At 48.7% G+C, this 16,087-nt stretch overlaps 2 protein-coding genes and 2 long non-coding RNA genes across 9 annotated transcripts; 1 reads left to right on the top strand and 3 right to left on the bottom strand.

The window, feature by feature from the left end:
* Window positions 1-20: 20 nt before the first annotated feature.
* BTG4 (BTG anti-proliferation factor 4) lies at window positions 21-2,036 on the bottom strand. Of its 2 annotated transcripts, none has more exons than XM_003212746.3 (5): window positions 1,895-2,036; window positions 1,388-1,580; window positions 983-1,120; window positions 619-814; window positions 21-458 (listed from the first exon to the last, which is right to left on the bottom strand). In XM_003212746.3, exons 2-5 carry the CDS (start codon window positions 1,558-1,560, stop codon window positions 288-290), a joined length of 678 nt encoding a protein of 225 aa, XP_003212794.2. In that variant the 5' UTR covers window positions 1,561-1,580; window positions 1,895-2,036; the 3' UTR covers window positions 21-287. The 2 variants fall into 2 exon arrangements, with proteins under 2 accessions (XP_003212794.2, XP_019478434.1); XM_019622889.1 differs by having other exon boundaries at window positions 1,857-2,036.
* A 445-nt stretch (window positions 2,037-2,481) lies between these two features.
* Window positions 2,482-4,908, bottom strand: LOC116217455. The gene is made up of 3 exons (XR_004162033.1): window positions 4,653-4,908; window positions 3,399-3,476; window positions 2,482-3,263 (listed from the first exon to the last, which is right to left on the bottom strand). It is a non-coding gene; the product is annotated as an uncharacterized LOC116217455 (long non-coding RNA).
* Window positions 4,909-5,059: 151 nt separating this feature from the next.
* C26H11orf88 (chromosome 26 C11orf88 homolog) lies at window positions 5,060-9,687 on the top strand. Of its 5 annotated transcripts, XM_019622883.2 has the most exons (7): window positions 5,074-5,332; window positions 6,541-6,681; window positions 6,769-7,247; window positions 7,954-8,013; window positions 8,138-8,266; window positions 8,399-8,451; window positions 8,725-9,687. In XM_019622883.2, exons 3-7 carry the CDS (start codon window positions 6,858-6,860, stop codon window positions 8,783-8,785), a joined length of 693 nt encoding a protein of 230 aa, XP_019478428.1. In that variant the 5' UTR covers window positions 5,074-5,332; window positions 6,541-6,681; window positions 6,769-6,857; the 3' UTR covers window positions 8,786-9,687. The 5 variants fall into 5 exon arrangements, with proteins under 5 accessions (XP_019478430.1, XP_010722059.1, XP_019478428.1 ...); XM_019622885.2 differs by lacking the exon at window positions 6,541-6,681 and having other exon boundaries at window positions 5,060-5,332; window positions 6,906-7,247; XM_010723757.3 differs by lacking the exon at window positions 6,541-6,681 and having other exon boundaries at window positions 5,069-5,332; window positions 6,903-7,247.
* A 915-nt stretch (window positions 9,688-10,602) lies between these two features.
* On the bottom strand, window positions 10,603-16,081 carry LOC104914370. Its single transcript, XR_795987.3, has 3 exons — window positions 12,653-16,081; window positions 12,286-12,418; window positions 10,603-11,989 (listed from the first exon to the last, which is right to left on the bottom strand). It is a non-coding gene; the product is annotated as an uncharacterized LOC104914370 (long non-coding RNA).
* Between the last annotated feature and the right edge of the window lie 6 nt (window positions 16,082-16,087).

Raw genomic sequence — 16,087 nt, forward strand, 5'->3', positions numbered from 1 at the left:
CCAAGAGGGGATTGGACAGCTTTTTAAAAGAAAACATGATTAGATTTATTGATATATATGCATTTCCTTTTTAGCTTACAAGTAGCATCTCACATTAATTTTCAGTCTCGTAAACATTGTTAAAATATTAAAACGTTATTTAAAAACCCAGAGTTTCAGTAGTACAGAGTAAGAGGATAGGGAACAGACAGTAAGTACATTCTCTTCTCATGAAGCTCTGTAGCACCAGCCTTCATCCCACAGCACAGCTCAGTGTTAGAGGCTGTTGGAACAGAGAAGCCACAGATCTACCGCTTGGTATTGATCCAGTGGTATCTATCAACACGTGGTCCTGGGAAAGCAACAGTTGGCCTGAAGGCTTTGTAAGCCCTGTGCTGAGCATAGGATGAGCCACTCGTGTGTGTCTTCCTATGAAGATACTGAGACCAGGACTGTATGGGTGTCTTGCAGTAGTCAAACTAGACAGCAAGAAATGAGATGGCATTAAGATGTGTCTGGGCAAGAAAAGGGAGATAAGTCTGGCCAACAGCTGTTAGTCTATCACACCTTCGTGAAGGAGCCTCCAGGACACAGACGGTGGCCTTCACCAAGAGGGACAGACCATTACCACATGTTTACCTGGTAGACGCTGTTGGGATTGCTGACGGTAGGGATAGCTTTTGGTTCCCTGTTGAAGCTCTCCTCATCCGAAGAGGTGCCAGAAGGATAGTCTAGAGCTGCTCTGTCAACAGCATAGTTGATCTGCTGCGAAAGCTCTGGGTTCTCCTCTCCTTCAAAGTTAGCAACTGTGAACGGCCGGTTCTTCTCTCCATACCTGGAAGCAACTGTGTTTGTGCCACACAGCTCTGGACCAGCAGTGCGGATGCTACTCACTGACACTACCAAGGAAGCACACTCTCAGCCTCTACTAATGGGCTTGGAGAGGATGAGGTTCCCACAGAACACTTGACAGATGATGGTGTCAGTCACAGGTTCAACTCACCTGCAACACACTTCAAATGGATCAACCCACAGCGTCATCTCTTTTGGCAAACCAAGCTTGTTGAAGTCCACGTTACTCTCCACACAAGCTTGCTCCAGCAGCGGATCTCTTGCCTGATGTTTGTTTATCCTTATACACCTAGGTAAGAACACCAGTGCAGGTGGAACATTAGATTTCACTGCCACTTTGCAGTTCTGCTCCAAGAAACAGGATAAAGTCCACCATATTTCATCTATGACACAGCTGGCCTGCTGGTGCAAACTCTCATTTATAGAGGCTATCAGAAAGTTAGACAGCAACTCCACCATTTTCAGAAGCTTAATTTATTACAGAAGTCAGTTTAAGGCCACCTGTCCAGCACTCAAGAAGTCAGGCCCTCTCCCCTTCTCTTAAGGGTCCTCTTACCTGAAGGCCTGTCCTCGGGATGGATTGTCCAAGTACCAGTGATTCTTGTACTTTTCAAACAGCAGTGTTGTCAGCTTAGCTGCAAATCTCTCTATTTTGTGCTTGCTCAGCTTGTCTTCCCTTTTTATCAGCCTCGTGATGAAGAAGACCGTAGCAGCAATTTCATCCTTCATTTTAAATCCAAGTGCTTTAACTGTTGGAAGGTCATCAGGAGAGATGAGACACTACACTGGATCAATTTAATGGCATTAAGGTGCTATCAGGTTCCAAGGAGAGATGCTAAAACCCATAACCCATCAGATAAAGCTTAAATAAGCCGAAGTACCAAATACATGGATACTTCAGGTACCACAGCAGTTCAATAGATTTCTAGAAAGCACTCACAGTGCACTTGTTAAAATGTAAAAGCTTAAAAGGTCTTAGTCCTAGCAGCATTTATGCATTGCAGTCAACACCCAGCAGTACTTACAGAGCTACTTCACACGCCAGAAAGACCACAAACATTACCTTCTCAGACCAAAGTTGTTGAAAACCTGAGATATATTTCATGTACAACTTCAGATAGCCACACAAGAAACAGATTTAATGCTACAAAAACCTATGCAGCTTTTGCTTGCCTTTTTTTTTTTAAAAAAAAAAAAAAGAAGAAGAAAAACATAGGAAAACTCCTCCCAGAAACACCCAACCCTTCCCTCACCATTGCACCACCATATCTTGCTCAGGTTTTATATCCAACTGGCCTTGAGGGCTGTAGCAGCATTCAGGTGTGCTCCATTAGTTGATCAACATGCGGGGCTCCAGGCTACATCCACTCTAGGTGGTTTTATCCCAACATCAGCTTCCTCTGCTAAGGTATGTTTAATTGATTTTCATCTCTATCAGTCTGCTAGTTAAACACCAGTTTAATACTTAAGTGAGTAAATTTAATAAGTTGTCACAAACTCATTTTGCTGCCATTGGTGGAATCTGTGCAGCATTGCTCCTTTCCCCACGAAGCCCTCGTTTGGTGTGCCTGGGGAGATGGTGGAGTCACCAACCCTGGAGGTGCTCAAGGAATGTTTAGATGTTGTGCTGAGGGACGTGGATTGGTGAGAGCTATTGGTGGTAGGTGGGTGTTGGAATGGGTGATCTTGGAGGTTTTCTCCAACCTTGGTGATTCTGTGAATCAATTCTAAAGATCGGATGACTCTGTATTTATTGCATTTATCAATGTTCACGTTTTCTGCTGACTCTAGTTGTTTTTTGTTGTGGTGGTATTTCACAGAGGATGTGAATGACTCTTTTAAAGAGTTCAAAGCAGGGCAGTTCCTGGAATGTGAGTGCTTCCTTACTGGCTGCAAGTTGTGCTAGGGGAGGTTCGGGTTGGATGTTAGGAAATATTTCTTCCCCAAGAGAGCAGTCAGGTGCTGGAATGGGCTGCCCAGGGAGCTGGTGGGCTCACTGACCTGGAGGTGTTCAGGAAACATTTAGACGTGGCACTGGGACCTGGCTTAGTTCGAAATACGGGTGGTAGGCAGACAGTTGGACTGGATGATCCTGGAGGTCTTTTCCAGCCTTGCTGAGTCGATGATTCTATGCTTCATTGCTTAAAGGCAGGCAATAAGCTGATGTGTTCTCTTCCTCCCCTTCCGCCTGTGGAATTTGTGCCACCAACGCCGGATATCAGAAACCATTCAGACAAAATGACAAATTAAGGTGAAAAGAGCTGAGCGTTTAAACAGGTTCTCGATGTGGTTGTAGGTGTTGTAGCCAAGCAATTCGAGCGCTCACAGGGCTGCTTGGGGGCTGAGCAAAGCGTCCACTGATGGTTTGCAGACTGCCTTCCTCCTTCCTCCAGCTCCAACTTGTTCAGGCAGGCCCCGTGAGTTGGGAAATTCTGTGGTAAAAGAAGTGACCAGATGGCACAAAGAACGGTCAGAGAGGCCTGAATGCCTGCAACACCTTTACGTGTTGAGTTCATTGTTCCCATAGCCAACAAGTGCTGTGAGCCAGCCCTAAACAAACTCTTCACCTGAGAAACCAGGCTGGTCATGCCATAAGTGCTGTTTCTTGCACGTGAAGGGGCCAAACCCAGGACCACACCAACTTCCTGCATCAGACAGGGAAAGAAAAAGAAAGAAAAATTAAGCAAAGTTCTTGGCAACCTGTCTGGCTGGCTCTAATTATTAATACTGCCACAGAAACGAGGCTATGAGAATTTAACTTGGTGTTTTTACAGTCATTCATGAATTCAGAACTTCTGTTAGTGACAGAGAAGCCAGAATGGCAGTGGGCATTTCTGAGCTCCCATTTCATTGACGAGTAGAACTGTCTCTTTTAATTAGGCTTAATGACTGAACTAAAATCCTTCATTCTGTTGTCAGTTGTCACTGAACGCATGAAAACACGGCCTCCAAAATACAGCCTCTCCTGCTTGGAGAATAAAGGAAGTGTCAAAGAGAAAATGTGAGCCCTCCGTCCCCATGTGAGATTTGTAAAGCAACGCAACCAGTTGTGCTCCCACCCATTCCCAGCTGTGTCCAAGCTGGATCTGTTGGCATCCTAGCAGTTCTGCAAAGAGCATTATGAACAGCCAGGAGTTCTGATTGATGAGTTAAATAAATGAGCACACGTGGATGCCTTTGGCCAAGGGGGGCTGCTGGCTTCTTTAATCATTACAGGGAAGAAGAAAATAATAATATTGGTACAATACTAGAAAACACTGCATTATTATCCCTGGATATTCATGGGGTCATGGAATCAGATCATAGGATCACAGAACGGCCTGGGTTGCAAAGGAGCACAGTGCTCATCCAGTTCCAACCCCCTGCTGTGTGCAGGTCGCCAACCAGCAGCCCAGGCTGCCCAGAGCCACATCCAGCCTGGCCTTGAGTGCCTGCAGGGATGGGGCATCCACAGCCTCCAACTCTGGATGTATTCAGAGCTCACTGAAATCAATGGAAATCCGTCCAAAGGCTTGAAGTAGAATTCGGGTCAGGCCTGAACTCAGCAGGAGCATTCTTAGCTGGATTAAATTGTGGGTCTCCTGGTCACCAGGCAAGCCTAGGCATGAAGTGCAAAGGGAAGAGTCAGATGTAGTTTCTCTAGTAACTGCAGGCCAAACCTAGAGCAAACAGTTTCCCTTAGCACACTGCTGGCAGGAGCCAGCTCTGCAGAAGTTTTTGCATTTTTCATATCGAGTACCAAGAGAGCTAAGGGCAGCTTGCTTGTGGCAACCTTCCTTCTCCACGCCGCCTGCTTTTTGTAGATGATCAACTACGGACACCTTCAGGTAAGCAGCTGAAGTCACAACTACTGATGTAAGATCAAGGAGCGTGAGTTGCTTCATTATGGGAAAGCATCCCAGATGACAATCTCCTTAGAGAAAAGGCCTCTCCATCTGCTTTGTCAGAGGGTGGGTCTGTCTGTGCGGAGGCCTCCTTCTATGCCACCTCAGCTCCTCTATGACTTAAAAGCAGCCTGAGGCTGCGGGTATCACCCCAGAGATGTGCTGGACCGTCAGATGGAGCATCAAGCCTGGATGACACCCCGTGCAGCTCTGGCCCAACCCGCAGCCATTTGTCCACAAGAGAAGGGAGAAACTTGTGCTCCGTATTGACTTTGCCCATAGAAACCTCTTCTGCAACAAAGCTCCCCATCCCAGAGCCGTGCGGTCGGTTCAGAGCTGGGTCCATCCTCCAGGCACCAGCCCTGAGTGCCCATGGTGACAGAATGTACACAAAGGGCTGACCCACAGCCGGCTGGGGCCACTGCAGCACAGCCATCCATGGGGAGAGATGGGGACCAGGTGCCCCTGTAGGGTCCATGCCATCCCCATGTCTGCCTGGGAAAGTGGTGCCCTGTGGATGCAAAGAAAGGAAAGAAGAAGTTAGCCGTTTCTCTCTTCCCGTTAATTCTTTTTGAGCATTTTATTACGAATTCAGCCCCTAGCAGGATTTTCACAAGGTAAGCTTCTTAAGGGTAAGTCCTGAATTCTTTTTTTCTGCATTTTAAGAATATGGCAGTTATGGTTGAAAGCTAGCAAAAAAAAAGTTTAATTTGCAGGCAAAGTTCTCCCTGGCTTACAGGCTCTGTCTCATTGCTGAGTTAGCAGCAGCCTGATAAATCTATATAAAATAATTTTATGCTATTACTAGTTGCATACACATTCATTAGACACGAGGCACAATTAATTATAACTACTTCTGCCTATTCCACTTTGTTCTGCTGACCAGATTTTCCTATTTCTTTGGTAGCACTGCAACGTTTGGGGGGCTGACAACCACCTCTGCCTCTGTTTCTGTATCTCTGGGGAAAAGAGAGAGCTCTGGATTTAGTGGAGTAGCTCTAAGGGTGGTATGACCAATGTTTTCTGACAATGCCAACTGTTGCTATAATAACACATGGAGTACTTTAATATTATTGGAAGTGCTTTCCTCTTTTTCCAGGTTTGAACTCCACAGCACCATCACGAGAGCAGTGCTTGGTTTGTAGGCAGTGTAGTTAGCTGATTGTACCCAGTGCCCCACAATCACTAAATTCACTGCCATCAAAACAAGGCACAGGACCCCGCATTACAGCCTCACTGCATCCTTATTCCTAGCGCAAAAAGGGTTAATGTTTCTTTGTTTACATCCTTATTTCCAGTAATGTTAGCTGCCCAACAGACATTGGTATCTGTTGCCAATATCAAGTGAAATATTAGATTTGCTTAGATATATGGTCTGATTTTTGGGTGGTCCTGTGTGGAGCTGGGAGCTGGGCTCAGTGAACCTTACGGGTCCTTTCCAACTTGGAATGTTTTATGATTCTATGCTAAATTGGTGCTAAAATCCTTTGGGACATTCCTGACAAGAATGCTGTCTGCTATGCTGAAGTCATTGAGTTGCATGAAGAATTTTGGTAGACTCGATTGTTGATGCACAGGAATGGGCTGAGAACGTGTTCTGTTCTGCCTTCAGCTGATCTGTCAGCTACAAAGAAAACCATTTGCATTCAGCTTTCATGTCTGACTTAACAAGCCAGTAAGCCAAGAGGGTTTTAAGCACTGATTAAATACAAAGCTAAGTGAACCTGCAAGTGGTTTTCACCCTGCCCACTTTGCTTAACGTTCAGTAATTATAATAAGGGGGAAAATACAAACTTAATAATACTACTGTAATGTTGGGGGGAAGGGTGTTGTTTGTTTTCTTTTTTAGAAAAGCCCAAATTTCATACAAGTAGGAAGAGGAAGGGAGGAGCTCATCCATCAGCCTGGTTACTAGGCAGTGTAGTTAGCTGATTGCCAGAGCACCAATCACTAACCACACAGCCAGGTAAAAAGGCTGGGGAGACACCCAGTGGGAGCACGCAGCAATTCATCTTCTGCAAATCTCACAGCAAATCTTTTCTTCTTCCCAAAGTTTGTAGACGTGGCCTGTGCTCATCTCAGCCTTGGGCTTCCCAAACTTTGCATCCGCCTACACGTGTTGAAGAAATGTAATTCAGCCCCATGAGCATTTTAATCAAGACAAACATTTTTATCATCACTGCACAGCAGGTGACAGGGTCGTGCCAGCAGAGCAGGCAGCGCCGTCCTCAGGCTGTGGGGCAGGATTGGAGCCACCAGATGGAGAGGGGCCATCAGAGCGCAGCCCCACGTGGCCCCACAGAGCCTGATGGGCCCCTCGTCTTTGCTGGATCGAGCCCAGCTGATGTGGAGTTTGCCCGCATCTTCTGGAGCACAGCCGTGCTGCCGCCGCTGTCTGAGTCCTCCCTGTGTCCCACCAACCTGCGGCGTGAGGGACCTTCGTCCCCTGGGCTGAGCCCGGCCCACAGACGGACCCCATCAGCAGCTCACGGCGTGCAGAAAGCCGAAGCAAAAGAAAAATACCGACAGCAGGTAAGAGCTGCTCAGCCCAACTCTCTTCTCGTCGCCATTCCTGATCTTTGTGCGTCCTTCGGTGGAGCTTTGGAACTTTGGAAATGACATGAAGAGCAGTTCCAAAAGCAGCCTGGTCCTGGCTAACAGTTGTGCAGACGACAGCTGGGTGTGCTTCCAAGTCACTGATGGGATCTGTGGATAGAGCCCTTTACTGAAGCCACATCACTCTAACCCATGTATTAATGTCCCACGTATGTATCGCAAATGCACACTAGTAGAAACGAAGACAACTAGCATTAAATACGTAATAACGTGGCCTGAATCTGCAATGATACCATGTTATTTTTTGGTACAGGACATGCTATGAGCTTCAGGTATCCAATAAGAAAATGAAAATCTATGCTGAATGATGCACGTGGCAAAATGGCCGTTGTATTCAGAGCGTTCCTTTCGCCAGGCTGAGCTGCACGTCAGTCATTCTCATGGGCTTTGTAGAGCATTTCATGGTCAGCAATGAAATTTCAGAGTTCTTAACACCGTAAATCTGAGAAATCAGTGTAACCCATTTAAAAGAGGAAGCCCTGGCATTGCCTTACCCTTGAAAACTCAAGATGCTCAGGCTGGCTCTCAGCTTCAGTGAAGAATTTCAGGTTTACACCATGAGCATCGCGTGCTTTGAGCTCATTTTTTTTCTGAGCTCATTTTGGTAAACGTTTCTTCTCAGGCCAAGAAGAAAGAAGAAATACTGGCTTTGCTGAGGAAACAGAGAGAAGAAAGAATTGCGGTACGTCTGATTGCTTTGGGCCATGTTCTGGTTGCTTTGGGCCGTGTTCTGGTTGCTTTGGGCCGTGTTCTGGTTGCTTTGGGCCGTGCTCCAGCTGTGCCCTGAGGTGTGTGCATCCTTACAGTGCAGCTCCCAGGTTTGGTTGGATCTGCTGAAAGAATCCTCACAGCCCCTTTGCTGTGCTCTGAACGCTGACGTTTCTCCCACCATCGTTTCCTTCAGCTCTGAATCACACAGTATGGAGCAGAGATGGGTGAGGTTTTATCCCATACAGGGTTAAACTTCTGTCCTTCTGCAGGGCCACATATCCCAACTAATACAACTGAATTACATTTGATAGAAGTGGAAGGAACTAATGATGATCAGAGGGTCATTGTCTTTTCAGAAAGAGCTGATTTCTCGTCCACATAAACCAAAGATGAAAAGTAACCAAGTAAGGTAACGAAAACACCAAAGCTTTCCTGTCTGAATAGTCAGGATCTATGTTGGGAGATGTTCTAATTGTTCTTCATGTGTGAAAATAACTCGGTTTTATCCTATATTAACACTTGTCATGACAAAACTTAGAAGTGGAAAGGAGGGGAGTGCTGCTGTGTTCTGTTCTTTACTTCATGTGTGCTCCGTTTGTTTATCAGTAGGTCGTAGAATCGTTTGAGTTGGAAGGGACCATTAAAGTCAATGCAGAGCTTCACTAATCTCTATTCTTTGCAGCAGGCAGAAGGCACTTGAAGCAGAACGTGAGGATCAAGAAGCAGTAAAGGCCCTCAGATAGTTCAGCCCAATCCTGGAGGTGACAACCTGCACTGCTCAGGCATCCCTGCTTTGGTCACATTTCTTGTTCACACCGAGACACAGCACGACTGACAGCACTGGGATGGGTTTGCAGCAGCTTCTCAACCTAGCCCAAATTTCTCCGTGCTGCTGAAGTTAAAATGAACACTTAGTTTGGAAAACTTTCAGAGCTGTGGTGCCCTGTTGTGCTGGTGGTGGTTTTGGAAGCCCTCTCTATTGCTCCCATGTCAGAACCGCTTTGTGTCCTACAGCACTTTGTTCCCAGTTGGATTCTTCTATTGGAAGAGACCAAATATAAGTAGCAGAATCTACAGATTCCCATCAGTAATTGCAGAAAACATAATGCTGCTGCTTGCCATGGATGTATTCCAATGTTTTCTTTCCTTCAGAGCCAATACAGAAATGTTTTCCAATGGATTCAGCAGACGTGCATCCTGGTGTAGATGATTTCCTTTGTGTTGGGTGCTATTCTGAGAACCCCGACGTAGGTGGAGCTTTAAGACCAGGTCAAAGGCTCACGTTCAGCCCTAAATCCAGGCCGTGTCAGTTCAGGTGCTCAGTTATTCCTTGTATTCAATCCATATGATAATAGTAATGGTGAAAATGGTCATCTTCATGGACATGCCATGCTTTGAAGTGTTGTTCCCTTCCCTTCCTTTTTCCCTTTCCCTTTCTTTTTCCCCTTTCCTCCCCTTCCCTTCCCTGTCTGTGATTTGTTTGGAAAGTTACCCAGCAGAGAAGTCTGGGCAGTGATAGTGTTACCCAGGTGTACTGCAGTACGACAGTGCTGCCTTTCTCCTTCAGATGCTGAATGATTTTCTTCCATAAAGGCATGACACATTTGCCTCTCATTTTCACATCAAATCTAAATGTTTTGCACGAACTTTGTCTTTTTTTCTGATTTAAAGACAGGATGCAGAGTCCTCTGGGTGGGGAGATGTGGAGGGAGGAGGAATGGGGACTCAAGGGGAGCGGGGTCCTGCAGTGAGCCATGGCCAGTGCTGGGCTGGGGGTGAGGGCAGCCCCACAGCTGCTCCCTATTGGCACTTCCTCAGCTGAGGCTTCAGATCCTCCTCCTGCCCTGCAAGCAGAGCACCAGGCAGGGACCCAGCCAGCTCTGCCTGGGGGAGCAGTGCCTACAGGGTGTGAAATCCACAGCATCTCCTCTGATCCCAGAGACAGCACACAGCAGGAACCACGCAGGGCGAGTGCCCCCTCAGCTCCAGTCCATCCCCATTCCACCTCCCCTTGCAGCCCAGGAGGGCTGGGTCTCCCTGGGGCCTTTCACCTCTCACTCTTTTCCCCTTGGTTCAGTTTCTGGGTGTTTTTGCACAGGAAGTCTGTTTTTTGTTTTTGTTTTCCTGGGGATGTGAGGACTCAAAGCACAGTGGTTGGCACATGTGCATGTTCTGCCTTTCAAGTCAAGCTGAAAACAAGCCAAGCTCTAACTGTTGGGTTGGAGGAGGTGGATTTCCTTCCCCAGAGCAGCTGTCCATGTGTCTCAGTCCTAAGCTACTCTGTCTGCTGCCCTCCCTGCTACCCTTCTGCCCTATTTAGCAGAGCCCATCGCCTCTTTTGGGACAGAGGTGAAGGTAAAATGGGAAACAGGTGAGCAGCACCCATGGGGCAGCCCGCCCTGCCTTGGGATGGGCACCATTACTGTTGATCTGACTTTGCTCCTCACTCTGTGATGGGGACTCTGATTTCCCTCTCCCAGGGATGGATGTGAAGGGAGGGCATGAAGCTGACAGCACCAGGCTCTGTCAGGCTGGGAGGTCAAAGGCACAAACCAAAACACCAAGGAAGCACAGAGCACTTTATTGATGGTCAAACATTGGCACTGCTGTTACAGACAACTCATGGTCTCCACTTAGAGAGATATTTAAAGCCCCAGCAGGGAGCATGGATAAACAAGAACCATGCACCCCAGCTGCTTTTGTTTTCCTGAAGCAGCAGTGCTGCTCTTACACAAGAGGGCAGAGGAGGTGCATGATGTGCTCCACATCCTCAGGCCGTTTTAGCCTGCTGCAGGCAGCCACTGGGAGCACAGCAGGAAGATGCAGGCTCAGCCCTTGGTAGCAGCTCTGTAACCATGTAACTGGTGTGAGAGCTGAATAAATGCAGCAGGGCCTTTGGCAAACCGTGTCTTCCCTGCAGCCTCCGCTCAGCTCTGCTGCTGCCTTCGATCCAAGTGGAACAGAGAGCACTTGCTCAAGCATTTCCCTGCAGAGCTTCACGCTGCTGTATGACAAAGCTCAAGCACCCATGCAGGGCGCTCAGCTGGATTCTGCACGGTGTCAGGCACACAGGAGCACCAGTTACACTGGATTAAGTCATAATCGTGCTCTTAACAGAGACTGGGAGCAGAGTCCACAAGCACATGCCAAGCAGCATGCATAGGGCTGGCCTCTCAGCCAAGGCAAGGCTCTCTCACAGTAGCAGCTGCCAAGAAAAGAAAAGTTGCACCATCAGCCTCATCCTTCCCTCTCCCCCACCAATTGCATTCTTCTTCCCCCTTTTCTAAAGTTACCCTTTCTGTGGGAACCTTCACCAAGTCATCAGCATCCTGCAGGACAAGGAGATCATTGATATGCCCCAGGTAAGGAGGAAAAGAAGGCAGATAGCACCCAGCACTGCTGCACGCTGACCAAGCTCCCTACCTGAGCTCCTGGCAGCACTGCTGGAGATCACGCACAGCTTCATCCAGAACAAGGGTGGGACCTACAAGCTCTTCAAGCACCCCAAGGTAGAGAGCCTCACTGAGACATGTGGGTAGCTGGAAAAGCAGCCAGCCAGGCACCGGAGCTCAGGACCTTCCTCAAAGCAGTATATAGTGAGCTCTCCTCCCACCCCCTACCCCAGAGATGAGTTCCCCCAGCCCACACCTGGCCAGCATCAGAGAGGAGCCAGCCCACCCCCAGTGGCCAAGAGGGGACAGCTCTGTAAAGAAAACTTTCCTCACCCAGCAGCAGCATCACATCAAGGCCTCTGCCTGAGCGATGGAGCACTGCAGGAGCTGCAGAACACTGAGCACAGCCCCTCCAAGCTCTGCCTCCCACCTTCCAACACGGGGGTAGAGTACCACCAAGAAGCAGCCCCCACCTTCCTCACAGCCACAGCCCAGAGGTGCTTCTCCGGTGCTTCTCTCTGGAATCTGCCACCACCTCCTTCCCGCAGGAAGATGCTAAAGAAACACAAATAAACTGAGAACTAAGCTGCCACACCTGCACGATTCAACAGCACTGCTCACCATCACGCTGCTTCTCCACACCCAGGAAAACAGGCTGGAGGAGCTGCACCCCAGCCACACAACACCCCAGCCAAAGGGGCAGCCTTTGGCCAAGCAGCACCACCAAGGGAAGCCAATGCTTCTGCCAGCAGCCAGAGGGAATGGAGCCCTGGGGAGAACAGAGCCCACACCAGGCAGGGTGGAGGGGATTGAGGTTCTGCTGCATCCAAGGACCAGCATGCAGCACTCACCTGAAGAGCTGAGGTCCATCTGTTGGGTCAGCTCAGCCTCTGCTCTACATGGAGGGCACACTGCATCCTCCAGCAAAGCTCCATCACTGCAGCTCTTCAACAGGGAGACGAAGACAGAGCTGGTTGCCTTCCTCTGGGAGAAGATTTGCATCAGGACATGAGGAGGGAGCAAAGAGAGCAACTCTGGGGTGCTGAGCCCCTGCACCCCATTGCAGGAGAGCAGGAAGTGGCCCAGAGCAGGAAGCAGCACCAGGACCCCCAACTCCAGCAGGGAAGGGCTGCTGGAAACCCCCCACCACCGCCACCAGCACCTCCCACACTTCTCACTGCAAGAACCCCATCCTCCAGGGGAGCAGCAGGCACACACCTCCTCTGTGGTCCTGTTGTTTCTAGAACTGCTCTCAGGTTTGGGCTGATCCTTATTGCAGCCCTCACTCGCCCTGCAACAGGAGACCAAAAAAAAAAGGAAGTGAGATAAAACAGATTTCAAGCATTTCTTCTATTCTAGCAGCCTCTTGTGTTGTTTTGTATCCCCAGAAAGAAGCACTGGGGCTGGAGGAGCATGGCTGCATCCTGCTCACCCCCATTGCTGCAAGCAGAGGGGGCTGCAGCACCCACAATTCCCTTTTGCAGAGCTGAGGGCACCCCAGGGCTGTGCTCAGCTTCAGGAAGCAGAGCAGAAAAAGCAGGGTGGGAGCCCAATAGCAGGAACCTATCAACAGCCCCCAGTGCGGGTTAAGAGGTTTTGGGACCATCCCTGCCCTGGGCTCCCAGCAAGGCACAGATGGACCCAGGCAGCCCCAACCCCACAGCAGGTGGGAGTCACTGCTTTGTTAGCACAGCTGGGACTCATTAGAGCCACCCCAGACCCTGCCCTTGGGCCTTGGCTCACCCAGACCAACCACACGTCCCCATGGATGTCCCACTGCATGGCCAGGCGGCCACCTGGCTGTGCGGGATGTGGTGCTGGGGGGGATGAAGGATGCACGATGAGAGATGCAGTAAAAGGAGGGTGAAGGGTCTGGGGTGGTCCTGCGCAGAGACAGGTGGACTCAATGATCCTTCATGAGCCCCTTCCAACTCAGGACATTCCATGGTTCTGGGATGCAGAAGGGCTGAGGGACGCAGGGTGCAACGAGATGGGTTTGGATGCGTGGGCTGAGGATGTGAGCTTCAGGATGAAGAGCGTGGGATGAAGGATACTGATTTCTAACAGTTGAAGTGTAAGTAGACCCAGAAAGGTTCTTCTAATATGAGTACTTTATTATGAAACGTACGTGCTAAGAAAAAGCACCATGACACTCTTGCTGCAGGATCCACAACGATGGGATATTTACATTAGGAACTGATCAGGGAACAAAGTCTGCCTTCTCCCCCTGCAGTGCTGACCATGGCTTTGTAACCAATGACCTCTATGAACTGAGTGGAGAGGAAGGAGGACGGGATCTCCTATGGCCCAGCACAGCACCAGAGATGGCTGAAGGCACGAAGCTCCTCCCCTATGGAAGCTTCCAGCAGGGAGGTCGGACTCCCTGATCCCCGAGTCCATCCCAACCCCCCGGTTCTGTCGCTCATTCATTAGATCCCTCACAGCTCCCAGTGCAGCCCAAGAGATCTCCATGCACGCTGGCACCACACAAAACCACAAACCGTGGGACTGGATGCCCCTCGTGTGTCACTGTGGTGTGCAAGGCAGGAGGACGGCGTGGTTTGGGCTCAGCACCGCTCAAAGAAAGACGTGAGACCACGCTGGTGTTCCAGGGAGCTTTTATTGAGTTTAAATCAACAAAATCAGGATTTTATCATGTCTTATTTTTGCACTCTGAACTCGTGAAACTCCCCCCGAGTCGGTGCTGTGACACACGCATCCAGAGAGAAATACATCCTCAACCAATTCTCAGCTCCGCCGGAGAGTTTGCCAATCACCAATTTAACCGAAAGCCAATTTTCCCCTCCCCCCCAAATGTTTGCAATGATTTGTCCGTGTTGTTCACTGATTAACAGTAACATTCAACTTCTTGACTAGGGACCGGTGGGTTATGATACCCCACTGAACTGCAATAATTTTTTCTTCAAATAAAGTTCCTTTTATTTTTTTTTCTGTAACGGGAACAATGACTGTTTTCTTCTCCTGCCACCCCTTCCCTTTAATTATTGGTTAAAATACAGCGAGGCTGTATCTTAATAAACCCATCCCTCCCACCACCCCTCCTTACCCTTCCCTCACTTTGTCTAGAGCAGAATTTAAAAATGCTTCCATGTAGACACGTCAGCAACACAGCAGTGAACTGAGCAAAACACAGGGGATGATCCAGCAAAGCCTTCACGTGAAGGCCAGATGCTCTTTGGTCCAGAGCCCTCATTTATTATCAACTCCAATTCAAGAGACTGCAAGTTCACAGCAGTTGGAAACGCCTGTTGTGCCCAACCTTCCCAGCAGCGCTGCCAAGCACAGCAGCAGGATAAGGGAGCTGTGATGCAGCTCAGCCCACGTGCTGTGGCATCCTGCAGAACGGGAGCCGTTGCAGGACAGCCCTCTGCTCCAGGCTTTCACCATCATTTCAATCATTACGACAACATGCGAAGCATTTTTAAATCCTTAGAGCAGACACCCTCCCCCAACCCAAGTAAAAAAATCAAAATCAAAATCAGAATGAGATGATTTGATACCAACGTGAATACAACAAATTCATATCGAGCTTCCGTGTTCTTACCCACAACAACAAAAAGTCCCAGAGCGCAAAGGAAAGATGCTCCCATCTCATTCTGGAAATTAAAATACATATCTGAGACCAACCCACCCCCCACCCCCCGCTGAGGGAAAGCCCTACAGAACTGCACTGCACTCCTGGCAGCGCGCACCCTGAGGCCAGCCTGCAGCTCATCTGAATAAATTGGCTGCAGAGTGGTGTCGATCTCTTTGCAGCCATTTCACCTCAATTCAAGGAGTTTTAGACTTCTGGGAGGAAAAAATGCAGAACTGATCATTTTATTATTGATGCCATCTTTGTCAGAGGAAGTATTTGGCCCAAGGGCTCCTCCGCTGAAGGAAGAGACTGGCCCCAAGTAATGCATAAATGTAAAGGCTGGCGTCTGACTAGAAAAGGAACAGGGTGTCACAAGGAATCTCAAGAAGCCAAGATTGATGCACAATTAATCTCGGGGAGAAAAACAAACAAAGGAAAAAAACCCTAGGCTTACCCTAGTCATTTGGAGCATCTTTCCATTTGCATCTGTTGGAGATAGCCTATTAGCACCACGAATAGGCTGCTTCCTTCGGTACTGGAAGCCACCTAAGAACGGTGCCCCCGATAGTTCAGGTAAGTGCCAATCCTCAATAAGAGGCCAAGTGTAAAGTAATACTTTCCATTTAAAAGTTCTGTGCTTCAAGAGGGACCATCAGAGCATGGCACCGGGCTCACCTACCCCACATCCAAGCAGAGCACACGCACCTCACTCAACGCTGCTATCCTGTTCTTATTACAAGCGTGTGCCCTGGCAAGATACCAAACTTTTATTTACATTTTTCATGTCTTTGTTGCACTAAAATGATCCCTCTTCTGACTCTCTGGAAAAATCATAAGCTGGCTGCAGTACAAGAGCAAGATTTTACTTTTGGTCAAAGTTATCACCCACAAAATCCCACCCCCACCCCCCTCCCAGCACCCCAAAGTTGTTTACATTTAGTACCTGCCAGTCAAATGTAAGCTGTGTGGCTCACAGAGTGTCTGTGACCAAGCTCTTGAGTTTGTACTCTAGTGCAGCATTTGCTACAGTTATGGAGTCACTGCTGACAAAAAAA

This window comes from Meleagris gallopavo, chromosome 26, assembly GCF_000146605.3.
Source record: "Meleagris gallopavo isolate NT-WF06-2002-E0010 breed Aviagen turkey brand Nicholas breeding stock chromosome 26, Turkey_5.1, whole genome shotgun sequence".
NCBI classification, from domain to species: Eukaryota; Metazoa; Chordata; class Aves; order Galliformes; family Phasianidae; genus Meleagris; species Meleagris gallopavo.

Bases quoted from the DNA above. Each gene is read 5' to 3' on its own strand.
- BTG4 (XM_003212746.3), bottom strand. From the start codon at position 1,560: ATGAAGGATGAAATTGCTGCTACGGTCTTCTTCATCACGAGGCTGATA. The intron at 815-982 runs GTGAGTTGAACC...AGTTGCTTCCAG, and splicing joins CCATTTGAAGTGTGTTGCAG to GTATGGAGAGAAGAACCGGC. The intron at 459-618 runs GTAAACATGTGG...CTTGCTGTCTAG, and splicing joins ATCCCAACAGCGTCTACCAG to TTTGACTACTGCAAGACACC.
- C26H11orf88 (XM_019622883.2), top strand. From the start codon at position 6,858: ATGAGCATTTTAATCAAGACAAACATTTTTATCATCACTGCACAGCAG. The intron at 7,248-7,953 runs GTAAGAGCTGCT...GTTTCTTCTCAG, and splicing joins AAGAAAAATACCGACAGCAG to GCCAAGAAGAAAGAAGAAAT. The intron at 8,267-8,398 runs GTGAGGTTTTAT...TTGTCTTTTCAG, and splicing joins ACAGTATGGAGCAGAGATGG to AAAGAGCTGATTTCTCGTCC.